Source organism: Mangifera indica, chromosome 17, assembly GCF_011075055.1.
Source record: "Mangifera indica cultivar Alphonso chromosome 17, CATAS_Mindica_2.1, whole genome shotgun sequence".
Classification (NCBI taxonomy): Eukaryota; Viridiplantae; Streptophyta; class Magnoliopsida; order Sapindales; family Anacardiaceae; genus Mangifera; species Mangifera indica.
Window position 1 is genome coordinate 7733483 of NC_058153.1, and position 22508 is coordinate 7755990.

General features: G+C 33.2%; 2 protein-coding genes across 2 annotated transcripts; one reads left to right on the plus strand and one right to left on the minus strand.

Moving 5' to 3' along the window:
• The first annotated feature begins 1346 nt into the window (after positions 1 to 1346).
• Positions 1347 to 6551, plus strand: LOC123200535. Its single transcript, XM_044615738.1, has 5 exons — positions 1347 to 1832; positions 2390 to 2493; positions 2971 to 3147; positions 4214 to 6084; positions 6303 to 6551. Exons 1-5 carry the CDS (start codon positions 1645 to 1647, stop codon positions 6450 to 6452), a joined length of 2490 nt encoding a protein of 829 aa, XP_044471673.1. The 5' UTR covers positions 1347 to 1644; the 3' UTR covers positions 6453 to 6551.
• A 3867-nt stretch (positions 6552 to 10418) lies between these two features.
• Positions 10419 to 15311, minus strand: LOC123200536. Its single transcript, XM_044615739.1, has 5 exons — positions 15157 to 15311; positions 14426 to 14631; positions 12267 to 12506; positions 11661 to 11812; positions 10419 to 10744 (listed from the first exon to the last, which is right to left on the minus strand). Exons 1-5 carry the CDS (start codon positions 15268 to 15270, stop codon positions 10584 to 10586), a joined length of 873 nt encoding a protein of 290 aa, XP_044471674.1. The 5' UTR covers positions 15271 to 15311; the 3' UTR covers positions 10419 to 10583.
• Positions 15312 to 22508: the final 7197 nt, after the last annotated feature.

Sequence of the window (22508 nt, forward strand, 5' to 3'; positions counted from 1 at the left end):
AGGACGTATCCTTTTGTTTAATGTAAAAAATTATTATTATTATTTAAAATTAGACGAAAATTTTTATTTTGTAATTATTTCTAAAAAGAAATGAATGACCAGATAAATATTTAAATTATTAAAATTATGAATAATTAATTAAAAGTGAAAATTCTTATTCTCTCTATAAGAGCATTATTTTTTTAAGTTTTCATCTTTTAACTTTTAATAACTTTTTTATTCATTTATATATTATTAAGTTTGTTAATTTTAAATATAAAATTATTATTTATTTATAATATTAAAAATGAACAAAAATTTTATCTTCTTTTTTCCTTTAAGCCTTTAAAAGTAATAATTTTTCTAAATCAAGTTTTAAAAAATAATATTTTCCCTCCTAGGGTTTATTTTTCAATTTTTGATCATTACTCTGGCATCATCTCTGACGATCTCTCCCTTTAATCCGTTGTGTGACGTCCCCACAATGTTTGTTTGGGAAGACGATGAAAATAAAAATCTAGTTTTTTTCTAAGAAAACAATCATCTTCCTAAACAAATCACTATAGAGACATTGCATAGTTGATCAGGGGGAGAGAGAGACCATCGAAGATAGTATAGGAGGAGTTGTCGAAGATTGAAGAATAAACAATAATAGAGAAAATATTATTTTTTAAAACTTAGATTAAGAAAAAATTATTATTTTTTAGGGTTTAAAGGGAGAAAATAATAAACAATTCTAAAACTAATGGATTTAGCTAATCTTAACGCGACATGAGTGGATAAAAAAAAATTTAAAAGCTAAAAGAAAGAAAACTTATGTGTAAAGTATTCTTGGGTTGTGAATAAATCCTTTGGTCTTAATTAAATTAGTTAATTTGGAAGAGGTCACAGGATTATAACCTACACTCTATAATTATATAAATATAGATGAAAACATTGATTTAATACCCAAGTAAATCTTAGCCCTTCAAAATAGAATACTCTTATTCCCATAAAGAATTTCAACAAATTTTGACCAAAAATAAGACAATACTTTTATTTAAATCCCAATTAAATTAATTTATATTTCCGTTATTTTTATTTATATATTTGTGAATTTGAGTTATTAAATTTTAGATTTTAATTATAAATGAAGTCTAATTTACATAATATCAAAAATTATATTTAAAATATGAATGGAATGGTGGAGTAAAATAATGGAGCGTCGGTGGGGTAAAAGCAATTATGAATTTTAGAAAACAATTAATAATAAAAATAAAAAATGTAAATAGAAGATGACAGCCCAACAGGGGTCTGAGTCAAGCCAAAGCCATGGGGCCCCAACCTAACTCTTTATTCATTTTAAGATTATCTGACTTGTCTATTCGGTTCACCCCTTTTTTTTTTCCCTAACACTTCTCAATTTCCGTCTTCCAATCCCACACAGAATTGTTGGGTTCTTCTTTCATTTCCCCAACTGGTGTTTATTTTGTGAAAGAGCTGATTTGGAGGTTTTAGGTTTTAACAATTCAGAACCATTCCGCAACTGGGTTTGTGTCGAATTTGTGAAAGAACTGAGCTTTTTTTTTTTTTTTGGGCAATTCAGAACCATCCAGCAACTGGATTGGTGTTTGAATTTTTATGGGTTTGTGTTGGAATTGAGAAAAAAATTTGATTTTTTAAGCGATGATGCCTCCTTCCATGGTTCAGCATTATCAAGAGGAATCATCAACAAACGGTGCCGTATCGGAGAGAGCCGGTGCTTTTGCAAACCTTAGAAGCATTCAATGGCGCGTTAATCTTGGGATTTTACCCTCTTCGTCATCTTCTTCAATCGATGATCTTCGTAGAGTCACGGCTGATTCTCGAAGAAGGTAACTTTACCTCGAGTAGATTGCTTTATAAACGTTCAAATATCCAAGCTTTGATGATTTTTTGGCTTTATTTCTTATTTTATAGGTTTCGTCAATTCTGGTTGGTCTCTTTTCATTTTCATATGCTTATGTGTGGATTTTATTTTATTTTTAATATGAGGAAATTTCTTTCATAGATTCGTGAAAAATCTTCCTTATAGGCTATTGTTAATAGAATCTTATAATTTATTTAGATATATGGAGAACTAACTGGTCTCAGAATTTTTGGTTGTTTTAAGTTGGGTGTTTACCTGTTGGCATCTTTAAATAATCACGCTACCTGGATTTATGGAGTTTGTATAGCTCTATGTAAAATTTAATGTCAGTTAGGTTATCAATCACGGCTGAAACTGATAATTGTAGTGTTGATCATCACTATGGTTATTATGTGATTCAGAAGCCATCTTATATTCTAGAAAGATGCCTTTTTGATGCCACTCCACATTGTAAATTATATACCGACTGCTTTACTTGTGATCTAAGAGTGCTTTAGAACTTAAGGATCCGCATTTTGTCAGATATGCAGGCTTAAGAAGGCGCCTGCTTGTTGATCCACATTTGCCCAAGGATGTAGGTAATTCGCCTGATCCTGTCATGGACAATCCACTTTCACAAAATCCAGGTAATATTTCCTGTTTTGTTGGGTTAACCTTGCAAATCTTTATGTATTTAGTATTTTTAATGGGGTATCTGTTATTAAATGCCTTTGTTGATAATTTAATTTCCTTGCTTATCTTGCCTGTGCACTATTTTAATCATTACTTCATCTTACATAAGTTTTTAAATTCCTCATAGTTAGATTTATCTAGGCAGTATTTGCTGTTCAATTGCTTGTATCAAAGGTTTGCGCATTCGTTGCTTAGTTGGAATTCTTTGTAAATGAGACTTGGACTGTCATTCATTTAGACTATGTCTGTACATAGCAGTGTGATTAATGGTTAATCTATGAGATGCTGATGAGTGAATAAAGATTTAACAAATAAGAGTTAGCCTTTTTGTGGCAGAATTTCCTTATATGCTACAAAAGGAGAGATACTAAGTTCTCAATAGATGATGCGTATCTGCTCTATATGACTTACCTTATGAATTTACCATACAGATAGCACATGGGGTCGCTTCTTTAGGAATGCTGAGCTGGAAAAAATGGTTGACCAGGACTTATCACGTTTATATCCCGAACGTGGAAGTTACTTTCAGACACCTGGGTGCCAAGGCATGTTAAGACGGATCTTGTTATTGTGGTCCCTTAGACATCCAGAATATAGTTATAGACAAGGTAAGTTGTATTGTTCATATGACAACAATCAATATGCTATTGAAATATAACCTTCATTATTTTCTTTTTTCATTCTCTTGTTATATGTCGGTAGTCTTCTCAGCAGTCTATGTTTGCCTGATACCTTGTACGTTTTATATGTGTTAAATGTCCACTCAATTCAAAAGTTCAAGATTATAGATGTGCCACAACAGTATTAAAGCTCTAATTCACTCTCTTGTGCATCATGCTCTTGCAACCAAATGCATCCTCAGCCATAACAACTAACAAACTGCAGAAACCCAAGTTATAATAGTTGAAGTGAGATAATAGGGGATTTGAACACTAGACCACTTGGTCATTTTGGTGTTGGTACTGTGTTAAATAATCATTTAACTCAAGGGCTTAAGTTAATCAGTATTTATTCAACAATATTGTTTAATCTCTAATCTTATATATGTAAATCTCCTGTCTTCTCAATCTGGAATACAGGAAGCTGTATTTGAATTGTTACTGTTACTAGCCCTATCAAAAGGTTCAGTGATGATATTTGAGTTGGTATCATACATGAGAGGTTTGAGACCATTGGATAAGGATTACTTTATTTTGTTCGAACTTCATCCTAATTCAGTGGTATGATCACCTGCTATCCATACTTCTTGGTAGAGCAGAAGTTTTCATATTTTCAGTCTAACAAAGAAATAAAGTGATAAGATATATTAACTTCACAAATCCAGTACTTGTACCAGTTGCCCTATTATCCCTTTTATTTTCTTCCTTTAGTCAATGCCAAAGTTTACTGAATGTGCTTTTGCAATCCCATCAGAAAACAGAGGAAAAGTATGGAGACTTTTCAATGGTCTATTGGGACTTGATCCTGAAATTTTACATAATAGAAATGCAATGAGATTAGGCTTATGTCACTGTGACTGTTTGAGGTTCTGACATTCTACAATATATTTGAAACCTATTGTTGTTAAACGTGATTCTACTTTACTAAATTTCAGTTCCTCAGTTCTACTTAAACATGTCTTTTTTATTTTATTTGAATTACTTGTTTCTTGCTCACTTTCTCTTCTTTTAACAGGAATGCATGAACTTTTGGCTCCTTTATTATTTGTTCTTCATGTTGATGTGGATCGTCTTTGTCAAGTGCGAAAGGAGTATGAAGACCACTTCACTGACAAATTTGATGGTTTATCATTTCATGAAAATGATCTTACATATAACTTTGATTTCAAAAAGTTTATAGATTCCATGGAAGATGAGATTGGATCCCATGGAAATTCAGCGAAAATTAAGAGCCTTAATGAGCTTGATCCTGAGATACAGGCGATTGTACTGCTTAGTGATGCGTATGGGGCTGAAGGTGAATTGGGTATTGTCTTGTCTGAGAAATTTATGGAACATGATGCTTACTGTATGTTTGATGCTTTAATGAGCGGCACCCATGGTTCAGTTTCCATGGCAGATTTTTTTGCTCCCTCCCTTGTAGATGAGCCCCTCACTAGCTTACCTCCTGTGATTGAAGCTTCTGCTGCATTGTATCATTTGTTGTCTATTGTTGATTCATCTTTACACAGCCATCTTGTTGAGCTTGGTGTTGAACCGCAGTATTTTGGATTACGCTGGTTACGTGTCTTATTTGGGCGAGAGTTTTCACTTGGAGATCTGTTGATAATATGGGATGAGATATTTGTGTCAGACAATGGTAAACTAAACAAAAGTGTTGAAAATGATGAAGACTCCAGCTTTAAAATTCTAAGTACACCACGGGGGGCATTAATTGCAGCTATTGCAGTTTCCATGATGCTTTATCGGAGATCATCTCTGCTAGCCACTGAAAATGCAACTTCCTGCCTCCAGAGACTATTAAATTTCCCTGAAAATGTAGATCTAGGCAAACTTATAGTCAAGGCAAAACTTTTACAGGCTCTTGCATTGGATAGTAGTATTTCATCATCACATTCTTCATTTGCTGGGACTTATAACCGGTGTAAATCAGCAGTGGTTAGAGGACTTAACTTTTCATCTGACTCTATTTCTCCAAGAACTCCTTTAAGTGTTGTACCTGATAGCTACTGGGAAGAGAAGTGGAGAGTTCTGCATAAGCAAGAAGAAAGAAAACAAGGTAGTCCCAGAAAACAAAACCCAACAAAGAAAAGAGGATGGTCTGAAAGAGTAAAACTAAGCCTGTCTAGAACAGAGTCTGACCCATCTCCAGCAAGCATTGGCAATGGCAAAAAGGATGTGAAGTCATCTTTAAGGCGAAGTTTGCTAGAAGATTTGTCAAAGGAACTAGGTTTGGACGAAGATATTGAGAAAGCCAATGGTTGTGAAGTGTCTACCTCGAAGGAGACACCCACAGATGAAGTTGAGGTTGAGGGACAAGATGGTGTCGGTAGGGACTTTACTTGCATATCTGATGAGAGATGTTTGAGTGGAAGTGCTGGCACTGAGGGAAACCCCTCTTTATTCTCAGATCCAGCAAGTTCATCTAGCGGTGCTCATGACAATGAAAATAACTTCGAAAAAAGTAGTGTTGCATCAAATTCTTCTGTTGATGAAAATGATGGTCTTCCCCAGACTGTCAGAGATGGTTCATTTCTCCCTGTTTCCCATAACCCTGATGATGGTTCTCAAAATTCTCGAATGGACAATGAATCTACAGAAAAATCAGTGATAGGTCCCAAAGAGCGAAAGCTCCTTGGTAAATTCCAATGGATTTGGAAATTTGGACGGAATGCTGGTGGCAGAGAGGAGTCATCTGAGAAACGAGGAGGTGCTGTTGAGACTAAGAAATCGGCTGATGTTGAAGGTCATCAGAGCAGTGCAACAGACTCTTCAGATTCTGAAGTGTCTTTTAAGTCATCGGCTAGCAGCAGACTAGATACTGTGGACCAAAACGTGATGGGGACGTTGAAGAATCTTGGGCAGTCTATGCTTGAGCAAATTCAGGTTAAATTCTACTTTTGCAATCCATTCTTGTTGTTGTAAGTATTTAAAAATTTCAGTGATTGATTTAGAGCTATGGCAATATTTAATTCTAATTAACCTTTATGTTATGAGCTCTGTGAGGCCATTCTTAGTAGAGTGAAATTATGCAACTGGAATTTCTTAGATAAAGAAAAATGTATGAGGGTCATCTTTTATAGAAGACAATTTCTTCCATGCAGGTAATCGAGTCAGTGTTCCAGCAAGATCGGGGTCAGGCAGGGCCACTGGAAAACTTGTCCAAAAATGTTATAGTTGGCAAAGGTCAAGCCACAGCCATGACAGCCCTCAAAGAGCTTCGGAAAATCAGCAATCTTTTATCAGAGATGTAATGTAGCTTTGCTTTTACTGATGGGTACCTGTGTATATATACATTTTGTAATTATTACCTTTTTTAGTGAGAAAAAATTAAGAATTTGTGTTCTTTTTTCCGTACCCTCTTTCGAATAATCCAAATTTTGGCTTGTAAATATGGAGCTTCTGATGTAATCTTTCTTTTTTTTTTAAAATAAAAAAAAAATGTCTGAGACCGTTGAAACTGAACTGAGAAAACTAATTGAACAGTCCATCGATTCCGGTTTGGATTTTATTTTTCGGTTTTTGATTTCAGTTAATCAATCATTCACTAATTATAACAAAGGAATGACCAATTCGTAAAGAAATGCATATTTGACAGGTTTATTCAATATTGAAAGATCTTGCTCCTTAACTTATTCACAATTTAACTTGAACATGATGAAAGCATGGGAACTTTTCCCACGTGTGTGACTTGTAAAAAGCAAGGCACTTGGGCATGCATATCCTGTTTTTGTATTTTTCAAATTGTGTCTATTTAGTAATGTTTTTAACACATTCTTTAGACATTGTTAAACATTCTAACTTGAGTTCTTATCATCATCAAAATACTTGAAAGATCAACAATTTCTCTCTTTTTATTGATGAAAAAAACAAGTTTGAATCAAAATTTAAAGAAAAATACAGTTGAAAATGCAGCTGAAAATACTCCCCCTTACATTATCAAGTTTTTGCTAACTTTGCCAAAATGCTTGTCAAGTTTTTAAGCCCCAAAATTTTATTATTAACTCCCCCTTTCTTTGAGCCTTTTTAACAAATAAATTTTAGGCCAAAAGACTTGTTCCCACCCAAAATATAGTAAAATCCTAAAATGTTATCCTCTAACTTTTAAAAACTCAAATGCCTACTCATACTGTTAAAAATATCAGTTAGAGTTAAGGATAAAATCGTCATTTGATACAACATTTAAAAAACTAAACATTTATCACAATTTTTCCCCCTTAATTCGAAAATTTGATAATTTCTCCCTCAAATTCTCTTCAAAGTTTGAAAAATAGCTATTTTCCCCTTAAATTTTTTCTTCTCTAGTGACGATTTCTTTTCAACTGTTGGCTGAACTTCCCTTATTCTTCTCCCTTGGTCAGTTGCCTTATTTCATCCTTTGTCAAAGATGGAGATCGTCGTCTCTATCTCAAATGAAGATGAAGACGAAGGTCTTCATCTAAGACAAAAAAGTTTGTCTTGTCTTAGGCGAAGACCTTCATCTTCGTCCGAGATGGAGACGATTGTCTTCATCTTCGATGAAGGCAAAATGAGAGCAAGAAAAGCCGACTAGTGAAGGAGAAGAAAGAGAGAAGGTTGGCCAATGGTAGGGACAAGTGAGTCACCAAAGGAGAAAAACCAAAGGGAAAATTATGAGATTTCAAACTTTAAAGGAAAATTTGGGGGGAATTTTTGAGATTTTAAAATTGAGGGGGTAAAATGTTATAAAAGTTTAGTCTTTTTAAATTTTTTTGTTAAATCCTCTAACTTTAATTGAGATTTTTGACAGAAAATTGTTCATGAGTAGGTGTTAAGGTTTCTGAAAATTAAAGGGTAAGACTTTGAGTTTTTACTATACTTTAGATGGAAACAAGTCTTTTGGCCTAAATTTTAATTCAACTTATCTATCCCTCATTAATAAAAAGAAATTTGGAAGGAAATATGATGCTCGAATTTTCATTTGATTATATATATATAAGGTTAAACAACACCAAAATAAAATATTCTTCCCCTTACTTAAATGTTTATGTGCTTTCCCTTACTTTAACACATTTTAAAAAATATATTTACCAAGTTTTGGTGTTAAAGCAAGTTGATTTTAGACAAATTTATAAATTTATTTTTAGTACACATGTATTTATATTCATCCATTAGGCAATCAAATGATTCTTGTAATTTATTAAATGAGTAAAAGTTAAAATTGCTAATATCTTCCTCTGATTTGCTCATGGTCATAAAACATAGATTAATGCTCTCATGCTCTAACTCACTTTTATAACTTGAATTGTCGTTTCTGCTCCATGTGACTGCAAACACCTTCTTTTTTAACTTCTTGTCTTTCTTTTTCTTCATAAGTTGAGGATAATCTTATCGGATGTGACCGAGTTTCTTGCATTCATAGCATATGATTCATACCTTGTTTCATAGAGTTCTTTTCTTTGCTTTTTGAAAGGAACTTGTTGAAATTCTTTGTAAGAAGACTCATGTCTTCCTCATCCGTTGAGAAATTACCCTCTTCATTCTCCACTTTCAAATCTATGTTCTTCTTAGGCTTGATCTCCTTCTGTTTGGACTTTATCTTTATTTCAAAAGTTAATTGGCTTTCAATTAGCTCATCCATGCCAATTTTGTTGAGATCCTTTGATTCTTCAATAGTGGTTATGTTCATATTCCATGATTCCAACAATAATCGAATAATCTTCTTAAGAAGCTCAATAGTCTCAAACTTCTTCCCAAGTCCTTTCGGATCATTAACTAAGTTTGAAAACCTTTTGTACATGTTGGTTATGTTTTTCTCCAACTTTATTTCGAATAAATCATATTCCCAAAAAATGAGCTCGATTTGGAACTTCTTTACTTGATTGATTATTTTATAAGTGTTTGAGGGATAGTTCACATTTCTTGAGCTAATTCACATGAGGAAACATGATTAAATTCAATTAAGTTTAAAGCACAAAACAACATATTTATAATTCTTACATTTAAACTTATTGATTTTTCATCTTCCTCATTATAGTTTTTTTCATTTATAGGCAAGTTTGTTATACGTCCCAAGACATAAGATCACCATTTTCTATAACTCTCCACAACTTATAATCAGTTGACACATTTCTTAGACATTATTAGATATTCTAACTTGAGTTTTTATCATCACTAAAACCCTTATGAGTCCAACAAAGGTACATAAAATAAAATATATATCATTCTTTTTAGAGTTAACTAGACCCCCAAAGGTTTGACATAATAAATAAATATCTTTGATGTGTTTTAAAGAACAAAAATAACTTTTGAAAAATGTAAAAGTTAAGGGTTATTTGATAGAAAAGGAAAACGAGGTTCAAGAAGTTATAATTACATCCAAGGTTATTAGTATTTTTACAATACATGGTATGTATTTTATGATATAATACAATTTAAATATTATACAATTCGATATATGTTACTGATATAAATCGATACACTTTTTTTGAAAAATGATGATATAATATAAGTATATTTGAGAATTTTTAAAATTTTATAAGGTTTTTATAAGTTTTTCTAATAGGATGATATGATAATTATAATTTTTTAATTTTTTTTAAGAAGACATACTCTGCAATATGATACATGATATATAACACGAAGAATAGATTTTTGATACATAATATAATACACGAATATTAAAAAATCTACTATTATTATATTACCCACTCATTTAAAAACCATCTAGTGTTCAAATTGGGAATATATTTAAAACCATATAAATTATATTTGAAACTATTATAATAATAATAATAATAATAATAATAATTCAGTAATAAAGTTATCAATTTGATCAAATAATCAATCTCTAAAGATTAACTTTGAAGACCAATTGTCGGTAACAATGATACTAATAATAATGATAATAATAATTCCGTATTAGTGTTATCAACTTTCGGATTAGTTATATTGAGTTAACAAATCATATTAAATGTTGCCAAATCACTATTTTTGTTCTCTTATTTTTCATGGCACACAATCAAGATAACAATAGTTCAATTTGTCTTCACCATAAATAAAACATCCCACGACTTAACGCTTATAATCATAAATCAATTCCTCTTTGCTTTTGCAACAGGACAAATTATGTTCTCCCCCGTTATTAGAGTTTACGTCTTAACCTCCACACCGTTAGAAGTTGTTGCTGTTGTTGTTGTTAACATTCATTTCAAAGAGTGTGTGCGCATGCACGCGCGCGCGCGTGTATATATATATATATATATAAAAGCAGATAAACTTCTACTTAGGCATTGGTTTCAGTCAGAATTACAATGTTACGAACGCTTGGAAGGAGGCTGCTGGGCCTACTATTGCCGATGTTATTATTGCTGTTGTCGTTAATACATGTATTTCTTCGACTTAGGAGGCATTGGTTTCATCCAGAACTAATCTATATTACGAACGCCTGGAAGGAGGGAGGTGATGAAGCCAAACACTATCATCTGGATCTCCTTCACAATTCCCCACCACTGGTTACCGCCCACATTCTCATTCTCAGCTGCTCCATTCAGAGGCTGGTTCTGATCCACAGCTCCAGCTTGTCCCTCTGCAGAAAGTCATTATGTCGCCATTAACCATAAGTTGACACTTCTTTATATAAGTAACTATTTCATTCTAATAAAACAAATGAGACAGTGTACTGTTTTAAACAAATCATCCATTATATAAATAACCACTCTAATATACTTTGAAATTCAATAAAACTATTTGCAAATACCTTACAATTGAGTATAAAAATGATGTCTGATCATGCTCTGCATACTCAATTATGTACTAAAAAATGTATATACAACATTACTCCTTTAAAATAGCCATTCATAAGAAAGAATTCAAAGAATACCATCCGCTCTACACTGCATGTCTTTCAAGCCTCAAGTTTTACACTAGTACTGGGTCAGCTTGGGATGTCATGCGGAAATTGTTTAAGAAATCATTACATACATATGTTTCACATGAAAGTAGCTGAAACAAAATAAACGTCAAGGGAAGCTATATGTCTTAATTAGTAAAATTTTGGTTTTCTTAATGTAGGGATATGCAGATACAATCAAATCCAACACCTAATTTAATTATTTCGAATCACAAAAATGATTATGAGCTACATATATCTGGCAGGTAAGATGGCACTTCCTCTTAACTCATGAACAAAAAAGGTAAATTCCAATTAACAGAATCAGTTGACACAAAATTTTACCCACATAAACTTGTTAACCCAGTTTTTAATCTGTTAATATCAAACATGACAAGAAATATAAATAAATAAATAATTAACACTGGTAGATTGCATATAACCATATTGAAGTGAGATTGTCATGGCTTCAGGACAGCTATGGTTCAATTTGGCAATAGACAGAGCCAACTCTAACTTGAGAGGTCTAATTATTGTGTTATAATGATAATTATGATTTCAGTCAGGAAATGAAAGACAATTATTTCAGAGATATACAATGTTTAGAAAGTACCTGCCAAAGCAGCATTTTCATTACCCTGCCTTGCAGCGCCAGGAGCATTTTCAGCTCTTACAGGAGGCCTAGGTGGATGGGGTGGTTGTGCTGCCCTGTGCATGCTTTGTGAAAGCCACCTGAATAATGGTGTCAGAGCTCCAGTTTGATATCTGTCACAAATAGGCTTACAAATTTCAGTCATTTGAATAAACTGACATTGATATGCGTTTAAAATTCAATAGAAATAAAAATCAAATTATCAAACCAAGAAAAAGGGAAAAGAGCAGTACATAAAAAAATTCAACAAGAAACTCAATGCATGGACATCTAAAATACAGTTCATGTAGTGATGCTTTATGCAGGAAAAATTATTCGATGTTGTGGTTGACATTTAAAAAATTGTTGGTATGTTTTTTCTACTCTATTACCTTTTCAAGTTTCTTCTTTTTATTTATTAAATTAGATACAAGGTGGTTTGGTTGTTTAAATGTAAGAAGAGATTTGCTTCATCACCAACCAATTCAGTTAAGAAATTGAATGGAGAACAACTCTGAGAAAATTGATTGCAGAAGACACGCAGAAATTTCTCAATTTTGAAAAAAGAAGAATACTTTAGATGCTTACAAGTAGATAAGTGAAGCAAAAAGCACAAGGACAATTAGCCTCAGTTTTGATCCATCTTGGTTGAACACAAATATTACAGCTGCCAGCTTTAAAATCAGCAACAAATCAAGCTGAAATGCAATTTGAAATCTCCTTACAACTCGTCGTTGATGAGCAGGCTGTTGGTGTTGATTTTGTTGATCTTGCTCCCCTTGTCCATGCTCTGTGCCAGCCAACCCACCCTCAGTACTTGCTCTAGTACTACAGATGGCCATGTGCAACCCAATTAGAGAAATTAATAATTTATACAACATATTAACAAAATAATTATGCAAGCAAAAAGAGCCAAGGAGGAGAGGAGTAGGTTTTCTATAACATTTCAAAGGTGGAGCACCATACTTTCATGAAGAACATGGGTGATAGAGGCCTAATTACCAAAGTATATTTCCGCAGGCCCAAGAAGAGCAAAGAGGAAGCAGGCCCAAAAAAGGAAGGAAGGATGAAACTCTCAGCTGAGGATTCAAGGATTAACAAGATGGAGGGCAATCTGGGGATTACAGAAGCTGATCTGAAACAGAGTGATCCTGGCCATTCAGTTGAAACACTTGGCAGCTTATGAGTGGGCAGAGGGAAGAATTCGGTTAGGGAAATTCATCATTTTATATGGCAGCAGGAAAAAGAGGGAGGCAGCTTTTGTTTTTCTTGAAGGATGTACTGAAGTTGGTCTGAGAAGGAGGGGTCTGGCTCTCGAATTCCAGAATTAGCAGTGTCTATTTCCTTTGATAATGTCCATTTCATTTCAGTTTAGTGGCTCCAAATTAAGTTGTAATGCACTTGGTGTAAACTCTGCCTTGGTTAATGAATGAATGGGATGGACTGCACTTTTCTATCCCATTGTCTGAGTGATTTTATTTGATTGAGTCCTTAATATATAAACTGACTGCTGGATGTTGAGGTCTGGAATTCTACAGAATTTGATTCTTTCACTTGTTTTGGTTAGAAGAAATTGAAGCTTGAGCAAGGAAGATTACAGGCTGAAAAGGTACGCAACAATGGGACATCCTTTTTTCAATAGAAACAGAAAGAAACACACAAAATTGCTTTTTAAGTTGTTATAACGGGATAATTATAATCCCGAACCGGATTATAACTCCTGATGAGCAAGGCCTTAAAGCTCCACAGTATTCTTCTCACATAGTTACACTAAACCATAGTGTACTCTTCAATTCCTCTTGTTTCTTTATAGAGTATGTGTTCTCTTTACCTATATCACAGTGGAGTTTGATACTTATGACAATAAAAACAGCATTCTGATTCATAATGAGTCCATGCTTGGATCAATTATTCTAAAGTGAATAACAGCCAGGGGATTACCACAAGTCAATCATAGAATTTCAATATATTAAGTAGCAAGCAAAAACCTTTCACTTATCACCTCACATGTAAAACCCCCAAAGTGTTGAGGATGTTTCCACTAATAAATAAAGCTATATTCCAACATTATCATCACCATATTCAACCTACCAAGGCTTAATTCCAAATTCCAACTGAACACATCTTGTATAACCAGCTCTTCAGCTAAACTTACCTCTGTATATTGACAATTTAAATGAAATTAAACCTCTGTTGATGCACTCACTGAAAGATTGCGATTGTTATTTTCTAGGGTTGATAGTTGGTTACATGTGCAGCACATCAATGGCTACGTGGTTTTACACAATCATTAAGTTGTCCATTTCTTGTCCTCTTGTCCTTTCTTTTCAATATATGGTATATTAATTAATAAAAGTTTCCAACCCCTGAGACCCTAATTTTTTCCTTTCTGAGGCAGAGAAAAAAAATATATATATATATATTCATACATCTATTTCAATGTAATTCATTTACTTCATTCTTTAAGAACTAACTGAGGTAGAATAGTGGACAGACATCACTGCATTACATTTAGCAGATTTAAGGACATGAAAAAGGCATCGGATATAGAATGAGAAAGAAGAAAATAGTCTACTTTCAAATACATCATTCAGTGAGAATGCAATTGAGAATAACAGATCTCAAGTGCTTGATAAATTCAAATATTCACAAAAATTCCAGAAGGAAGAAAAGATTAGTGAGTGAAAAGAAATTTATATAAAGACAATAGAAAAGTTGAATCAGTGGTTTGGCACAGATTTACTTACGTGGGAATGTTGTAGGTAAGTGGTATAAGAGTGTTTGAAAAAATTCCAGTACACGGCAGAACAGGGACAGCATAAATGCCGGCCCCATAATTCATCTGTTGTTGATTTTCCCACGGATTTAACCCGCCTACTACTGCAGGGTACATTACTGGAGGTATATCTACATCACCATTGCCAAAACCCAGGAAACCGGTGAATCCTGGAACCTGACATAACCAAAATTAATCAAACAAACATCTTAAGCAAATAAATCACTTTCAGAAACTATTTTTCTAATTCTTAAAACATATATGACTGATGATACTGGGCTAAAATGGTCCATTAGTGAAGAAAAATTACCATCCCTAGTAAAGATTTGCTTAACCTTAACTAAAGGTCGACAAAATTCAAAACCGGTGTCAAAAAACCTTATTACCGCAGAAAACATTACCAAAATTTTTTCAATTCTCATTTTTTTTTCAATTACAAGCTCAGTATTGAATATAACAATTGTTTTCACAGCATAATTCCATGTTAGCGAAAGTCCCTGTTCCGGTAACATTACCAAAATTAAGCATTCCCTTCAATGTAAACAGATAACACGAAATTAGAGTCCTAAAGGATACATGTTTCTGGAACCAAAAAGGAAATGGAAAATTTATTCAACTGCGATGAAAAGCTAGAGTTATTAAACCATTAAAAAAAAAAAAAGAACTAGTAAATCAAATCGAAATTAAAGTTTAATTGTAAACCTGCGGTTGCTTCAGATTGAGTTCGGGCGGCGATGATGTGGAAGGAGGTTGTTGATTCGAGCTTGTAGCCGCAGACGACAAAGAAGATGACGTCGTTTCAGATCCTTGTTCCATTTCAAATATTTTATTGGGCTTGAAAGAGATGAAATCGTTTAAGCTTATATTCATTCAATTTTTCGGAAGATTCGTCAAATACGTGCATTTTGACAGTGAGCCCAATAGGGAGATGCCACGTAAGAATAAATGAATGATGTGGAATTAAACTAGGATAATTAATTAAAATAATTATAAATTATGGGTCTATAAAAATAGAACATTGTGATATAATGAATGATTGAATTTGATCCGAGTTTGTTTGAATTTAATTCAAACTAGTTCAAAAAAAATTCGATTCAAGCAAATTTAAGCTTGAGTCTGAGAGTTGAATTTTTAAACTCAAGATTGAGTTTGAAATTGAGAGGTGTTTAATTCATCATGTTTGTAAGTCTAAAAAATTTTCATATAAATTGATTAAAACGACGTTATTTTGATATATACGTATTAAAATAACATCATTTTAGTTTTGTTTTTGCTTAGCTATAGTACCAAGGCTCAGTTCAACTCGACATTATAGTCAAACTCAAACTTGACTCTCTTTAACTAAACGAAGCACAAACAACTTTAAAGTGAGTTTGATGATCTTAAGTTCAATTTCCCTTAAGCCCAATTGAGCTTGAGTTAGGTCAAACTCGAGCTTGATTTGGTTTGAATTCAATCCTATATATACATCCAAATTTAAGTATCTAACTCAATACTCAAATGATGTGTCATCATGTAAAACTCAATTACATGATGACATATAATATAGTACCTAATTGTGTATTCGAAATTAAATGTATATAATTTCACTGATAAATATAACCACATCATTGTTGGGATTTTCAGGTTTTTGAAAACTGGCTAGGTAGCGAAATAGACAATTAAAAATTCAAATAGCTCCGAAAAAACCTATTGAGGATCACATTTTAGGTGAGTAAATTTATGAACATGACAAACACAATACATGAGGTGTTTGATAATCTTACACCTGCATTAGATGACTCATTCACTTTTTACATGACTATGTGAACGTTGTCCAACCCATAATGAGGCAATATTTTGGTATCCATGTGAAACACTAATAGGAAGAGGCTAAAACCATTCACTAAAGGCTGTTATGGCTTTGTGAACAGGGTTGTTTATGTGTGGGAATATGCGTTCATTAACTAGGGTTTGCAAAAAGCTTCTAAAATCATGAAACACATTCTTATCCATAAAGAGCATGATGAACGACTGTTCATGCAACATGAACAATCGTTCATCCTTGATACGATATGGGATTTATCCGAATTCTCAAGCGTTGATTTCAATAAAATTTTATCCTAATTTGACTCATGATGAACAAGCGTTTGTAATCAAGAAAAAGTCAATCTGGATTGATTTAACTATATTGGACAAGCCAAATTGAGTTGCAATTTCAACCTAATCTAAACACACCAGGATTATCCCTAAATAACGTTATATCTCCAAAGTTTAAATAAACTTTTATATGTGTGTGACTTATAAACTCTTTATCAAAGTGACAATATCTAAATTTGGGTTGAATACAAACATAAACCAAATTTGGCCTTTAGCAAGATATCATAACCACCTAGCTAACATAGTGTTAGTAAACAACTCCAAGTTTTGTCAACTACACAGTTATGTATAATTTGATCTCTTTATCAATCGATATCTCTCGAGGTTAAGACATGAATGTATGTCTATCTTAGTAACTTGTCGATATGAACTGATACACATTAATAACCAAATGACTTTGATCAAGCTTTAACCTAATCTTATTGTGGCTATAAATTCAAGTGGTTATAATGTCTTTCAGAATTCTCATGCAAGATATTACCTCTCATACTCAATAAGTGATAAATCATTTATTGATATACCATAGTCTCTATATATATCTCGATTTGGCTAATCATCACCTTTATGATAATCTTAAATTATGGTGGCATGCTAGGTGGTATCAAACCATGTCGATCCTTATATAAGGTGGTCAAGTGACCTTAGTCTAAAGATCACATGTACTTGTAAGTTAAAAGATTTATTTCATAAACATTAAAACAACCATCTATATAGAAATCCTCTTGTTAGGTCAATCTGGTAAACATGTCTACAATGTGCACTTATATATTAGATCAAATTGTCAACTAAAAATTTTGCTACATGAGAGTCATTACCACTTTTTCAGTAAGGTCGTTTAACACTATAATAGTCTCATCACCATTACTTGTGCCCTTAGTCAAAGTAATATCAAGATTACAAACGTTGTAGATGTAGCACTCATAGATAAGTCTAAGGGCATTTTAGTCTTTTCTTAGTTTTAATTATGGCACTTAATGAATTCAATGGTACACACCCGTGTATGAAGGTATACACAACCATGTATGATCAGTAGAAGTCAATAAGTGAATCAGATTATGATTGTGATCAAACAAAAAGTTGTCGTAGTTGTGTAACTAAACACATGGCCGTGTATAATTCTCACACATTCTTTTGCATTCCCAACTGCTTAAAAAATGAAAGAGTGTGAGAGAGAAGTTTGTGGTTGCCTAAGGGAGTCGTTGTCGATCATTAAAGTTATCATAGTTGTGCAAGAGAGACGTTTTCATCAAAATCCAAGTAAGTGGGGCTAAATTCCTTCCTCAATTATGAAATCCATGAAGTTATCCATTCTATCGATGAACCAGAGTTAATTACGCATGAATAAAATGTTTTCTATAATCATAAGTATGCTTAGTCCCTTTATTGTATGAATATTATGTATGTTGGTTTGATTGATCAATAAGGTCATGGATTTTATGTGTATGTTGATTGTGTGACATGAATTTCAGTAAATAAACTACCTTGGGGACTTAAGGATTCTTTGTATTCGTTTAAATATATGTTTAATTGATTGGTTGTCCCACTAGAACAATATAAAAACCTTAGGGTGTGATTCCAAATCGTGACACACGACTGTGTATGGTTCTTTTCACGCTCGTGTATCATTCTAGAGTTTTGAAAACCCAAAGATCCTACTCTCATTTTGAGGGAAAAAATGCATGGTTGTATGATATGGGACACACACCTGTGTATAGTTTTCCAAAGATAGATGACATGTGTCAGAAGACATATGAGTCGTACACATAGATCCGAGTACATGGGAGTATGTCTAGGGTAACTCTCTATGTGCATTTGCCTTATACATGACTGTGTGTTGAGTGTCACACATCTGTGTATATGATTCAAGAGGCACACAAATATAGATTGAGAAGCACATGATCATATACTTTTAGACAAAATCATAAGATGATTATACCCATAGGTATGTGCAAAAGAGGGGTGAGAGTTATATGAGTAGAATAATAAACTAATAGAGGATATAGAATTCAAGAGAGACAAATGAGATGCGCGAATATATGGATGATGACATAAACTTAGATCGAGTTAAATTTTAGTAAAAAAACAACAACCTTAAGACTAATGGCATAAAATTAAATAGTCACCAACTATGTACGTAAGTGATGATATTTGTGAAAACAATAAGGTTAGATACTTATGAGATGTATTATGTACTTAGTGCAAAAGTGCATAGCTACCAAGTTCAATTTAGGTGTGCATAGTAAGGATATGAGTTTCAGATATTCTTCAAATGATTAACAAGATGCACCATATATGTACCCAAGGTAAGGGCTATTTTTAGATAGTTAGTCGATAGTTTCGATTAGCTTATGTGGTAAAAGAGTGAATTGTTATAAGAGATTTTTCAATATGATTAGGGTATCCCAGTTAGATAGTCAGTTAGGCTGTCTGGTAAGTGCACGAGACATTAAAGTTGTTTTCACTAAGGCATCAGATATGTTGACTCTAGTTTGGGTCTTTGTAATTTTCATGGATGATTTATGTCAAGGCGTCGAGTGGTCATAGTGTGATAATATTTAACTTACAAAAGGAACGCAAGCTTTACTGTTAGATAATGTAATATCCAGGGATGTCGAAAGGTCTTCACTTACTGAGTTTTACGTACATATTTTCGTTTGTATATTTTATAGGTAGAGGTGAGTAGAGAGACAAGCGAGGATCAACAGTCTAGTAAACAACAACACAAGGAGAAACGTGTTTATGTCAGATTTATCAGATATATATTTAACATTTTTATTATTATCATTATTATCTTAAAACATATTGGTTTACCCAAGATTTGTATAGTTATTCTTTTTAAAAACAATTTCAAATACTTGTCGTTTTATGAGTTTGATTAATAAAACAATTATTTTTTTCACATCACCTTTTTACATACTTTATAATTATGATTATGCATTAAAGTTTTTAAATAGTCTAGTTGTACAAGTCTTTTTTGATATATTTCCATCAAGGGTATGTATCTAGAGAGAGGTGTTACATTTATAGTATCAAAGCATGATATTGACACCCAAAAAGATGAAAAGTTTTATGTGTTTGATAAATGCATATAAAGTTAAGTAAGAAAATAACCCCATGCACAACATTGACCGTCTTTGCATGCCTACTATTGTAAGTATTATAGACCTACTTTCAGATTAAAAGTAATATATGTCTAAAAATTGTTGTGATTTTAGGATGACGAGATTCAGAAGATTGATCAGAGATGTCCTTAGTTAAGAGATGAGATAAAATAAGGCTTAGGGATAGACATTCAATGCACTAGTTGTGTCTTCCATTAATAGTGTTATTATTCGCTAGATTATGAAGGGGGTTTTAAGGCAGCACAGAGAGGTGTCAACAAATGTGGGCATCTAGCCTAGACCCTACTACTGCTAAAGCAATAGTCAGATATAAATGTGCCCTCTCGATAAAGTAGGGGGAGTGCAAAAACACCTCAAGTTGAGATTGAAGGTAGTAACATAGGACATGAACATCCTATTTATAACTTGTTTAGTCATCATTAACCCTCACATTTCAAAAGTAATGTAGTGTTAGGGGAACTGCCAATTAAAGAGTGGCTAAAGGCAGTTAAGGATATCATAAGATCTACTTGATAATAGATATTGATAAGATCTAGTATGTTGGTCTCCTACTAAAGGATGATGCTAAGGTTTGGTGACAAATGTTATATGAGACCAGTCAAATTTTAAAAATGTTATAGGCAGATTTCAGATAAGTCTTCAAGTTAAAGTATGTGTCAACTGATGTCATACAATGAAAGCCCATGAGTTCCTTTATCTGAGGTAGAGGAACATGTCGATCAAAGAGTTTTCAACCAAGCTAAACTCATTGGCCAAGTATGCCCTTGGTGTGGCTAATTTAAAGAAAGGTCAGTTAGATGTGTTCATGGGAGGATTGAAGTCGGATATAACCAAGGATTTCATGATGGAAGATAATACTCCTAAGACTTTTTCAAAGGCCTTTAGTAAAGCCCTAAGATCTAAGGCCATGAGTAGTGCATGGTCAGGGATAAAGAGTTATCAAATGAGGCTAAACCACCATACCAGATGTAAAGGCAAAGTTAGCTAACTTTTAGTGACAACTGAATGAGAAGTAGCAGAGATAATCCTGACAGAAACAGTAAAGGCAAAAGACTTTTCTAGCCTAAGAATAAGAAAAATTAAAGGTGTAAAAAATAGAGAAAAGAGAAGCAGCCTAGATATGATGATTGCCCTACATGTCATAAATATGGTCTGAGGCACACCAACAAGTGCTTAGTTGGGTAGAAGGTGTGTTATAGATGTAAGCAGCCAAGACACTTTGCTAGGTAGTGCATAACCCCAATAAAGTAGATAATTAAAGGAAGACAAGCCTACGTATTCACAACTACTCAGACACAAACGGATACTAGCCCTACAACTACAACGGGTCATTTACTATTTCATACTTGTCTTTTATATACTTTAATTAACTCTGGTATCATAAATTATTATTTTTTTATTTCATCAAATCGAGCCACTCACCATAAAGTTCATCAATCCCTTTTGTAAAGAAGAATGATGGATTAATGAGGATATGCATTAACTATATAGAGTTGAATAAGACGACAGTAAAGAATAAGTATCCATTCCTAAGAATTGATGATTTGTTTGACTAGCTCAAGGGTGCTTCAATGTTTTCTAAGATAGATTTGACGTTAGGGTATTACCAAGTCAAAGTAGCAAAGTAGGATATACCTAAGACTCCTTTTAGAACTAAATATACGTATTATAAGTTTATGGTCATGCACTTCGGATTGATCAATGCCTCAACAATATTTATAGACCTCATGAACAGGGTATTCCATGATTGCTTAGATAAGTTTTTGGTGGTGTTCATTGATGATACCCTGATATACTCCAAAACTTGAGAGAAACATGAGTAGTACTTGAGATTTGTGTTTAAGAGACTGAAAGAGAGGTAGTTGTTAGTAAGGTTCTCTAAATATGAAGTTATTACTAGATAGTTGGCAAGTCTCTAGATCCAATCGATCATTTTGGATGATATCTATGTAGTACAAACTTTAGATGAAAAATGTCTATAGGTTAGGTAGAAGATGACTACAAATGTTGTGACTGAGTTCAGTATGGTAGAGAACATCCTAAGGTTCCAAAAGAGGATATGTATTCCTTGAGAGTAGAGTTTAAGAGATAAAATCTTATTTAAGGTGTACAGTTTCCTTTACATGACGTACCATATAAGCATAAAGATGTATTAAGATCTAAGGAAGATGTTTTGGTGGTCAAGAATGAAGAAAGACATTACAGACTTTGTAACTAAGTGTCTTGTATGTCAACAGATTAAGGCTGAACATTAGAGGCCATTCAGACTTTTACAGTCTCTTAGTATCCTTGAGTGGAAGTAGGAACACATATCAATAGATTTTATAGTTAGATTATCGAGTGGTTATAATGCATTATAAGTTATAGTTGATCAGTTGACCAAGTTAGCACATTTCATAGATGTGAGAGACACCACGAGTACAGATCAGCTAGATTAGATCTATATGAGGGAGATTGTTAGACTCCATAGAGTACTTAGGATGATAATATCAGATTGAGACATTAGACTTGTCTCAACATTTTGGCAGAGTATGCAAAAGTCCTTGGGGATAAGATTGACATTAAACACAACATATCATTCCCAAAATGATGGACAGACATATTAAGTTAACCAAATGATTGAGGGCATATTAAGGGCTTATTGCCTAAACAGAGGAACAAATTGGATGGATGTGTTGTCATTGATAGAGTTTACTTACAATTATAGTTAACAGGTAATGTATGGTAAGAGATGTAGATCATTGTTGCACTAGGATGAGATAGGAGAGAGAGATGTCTTAGCTCAACCATTAG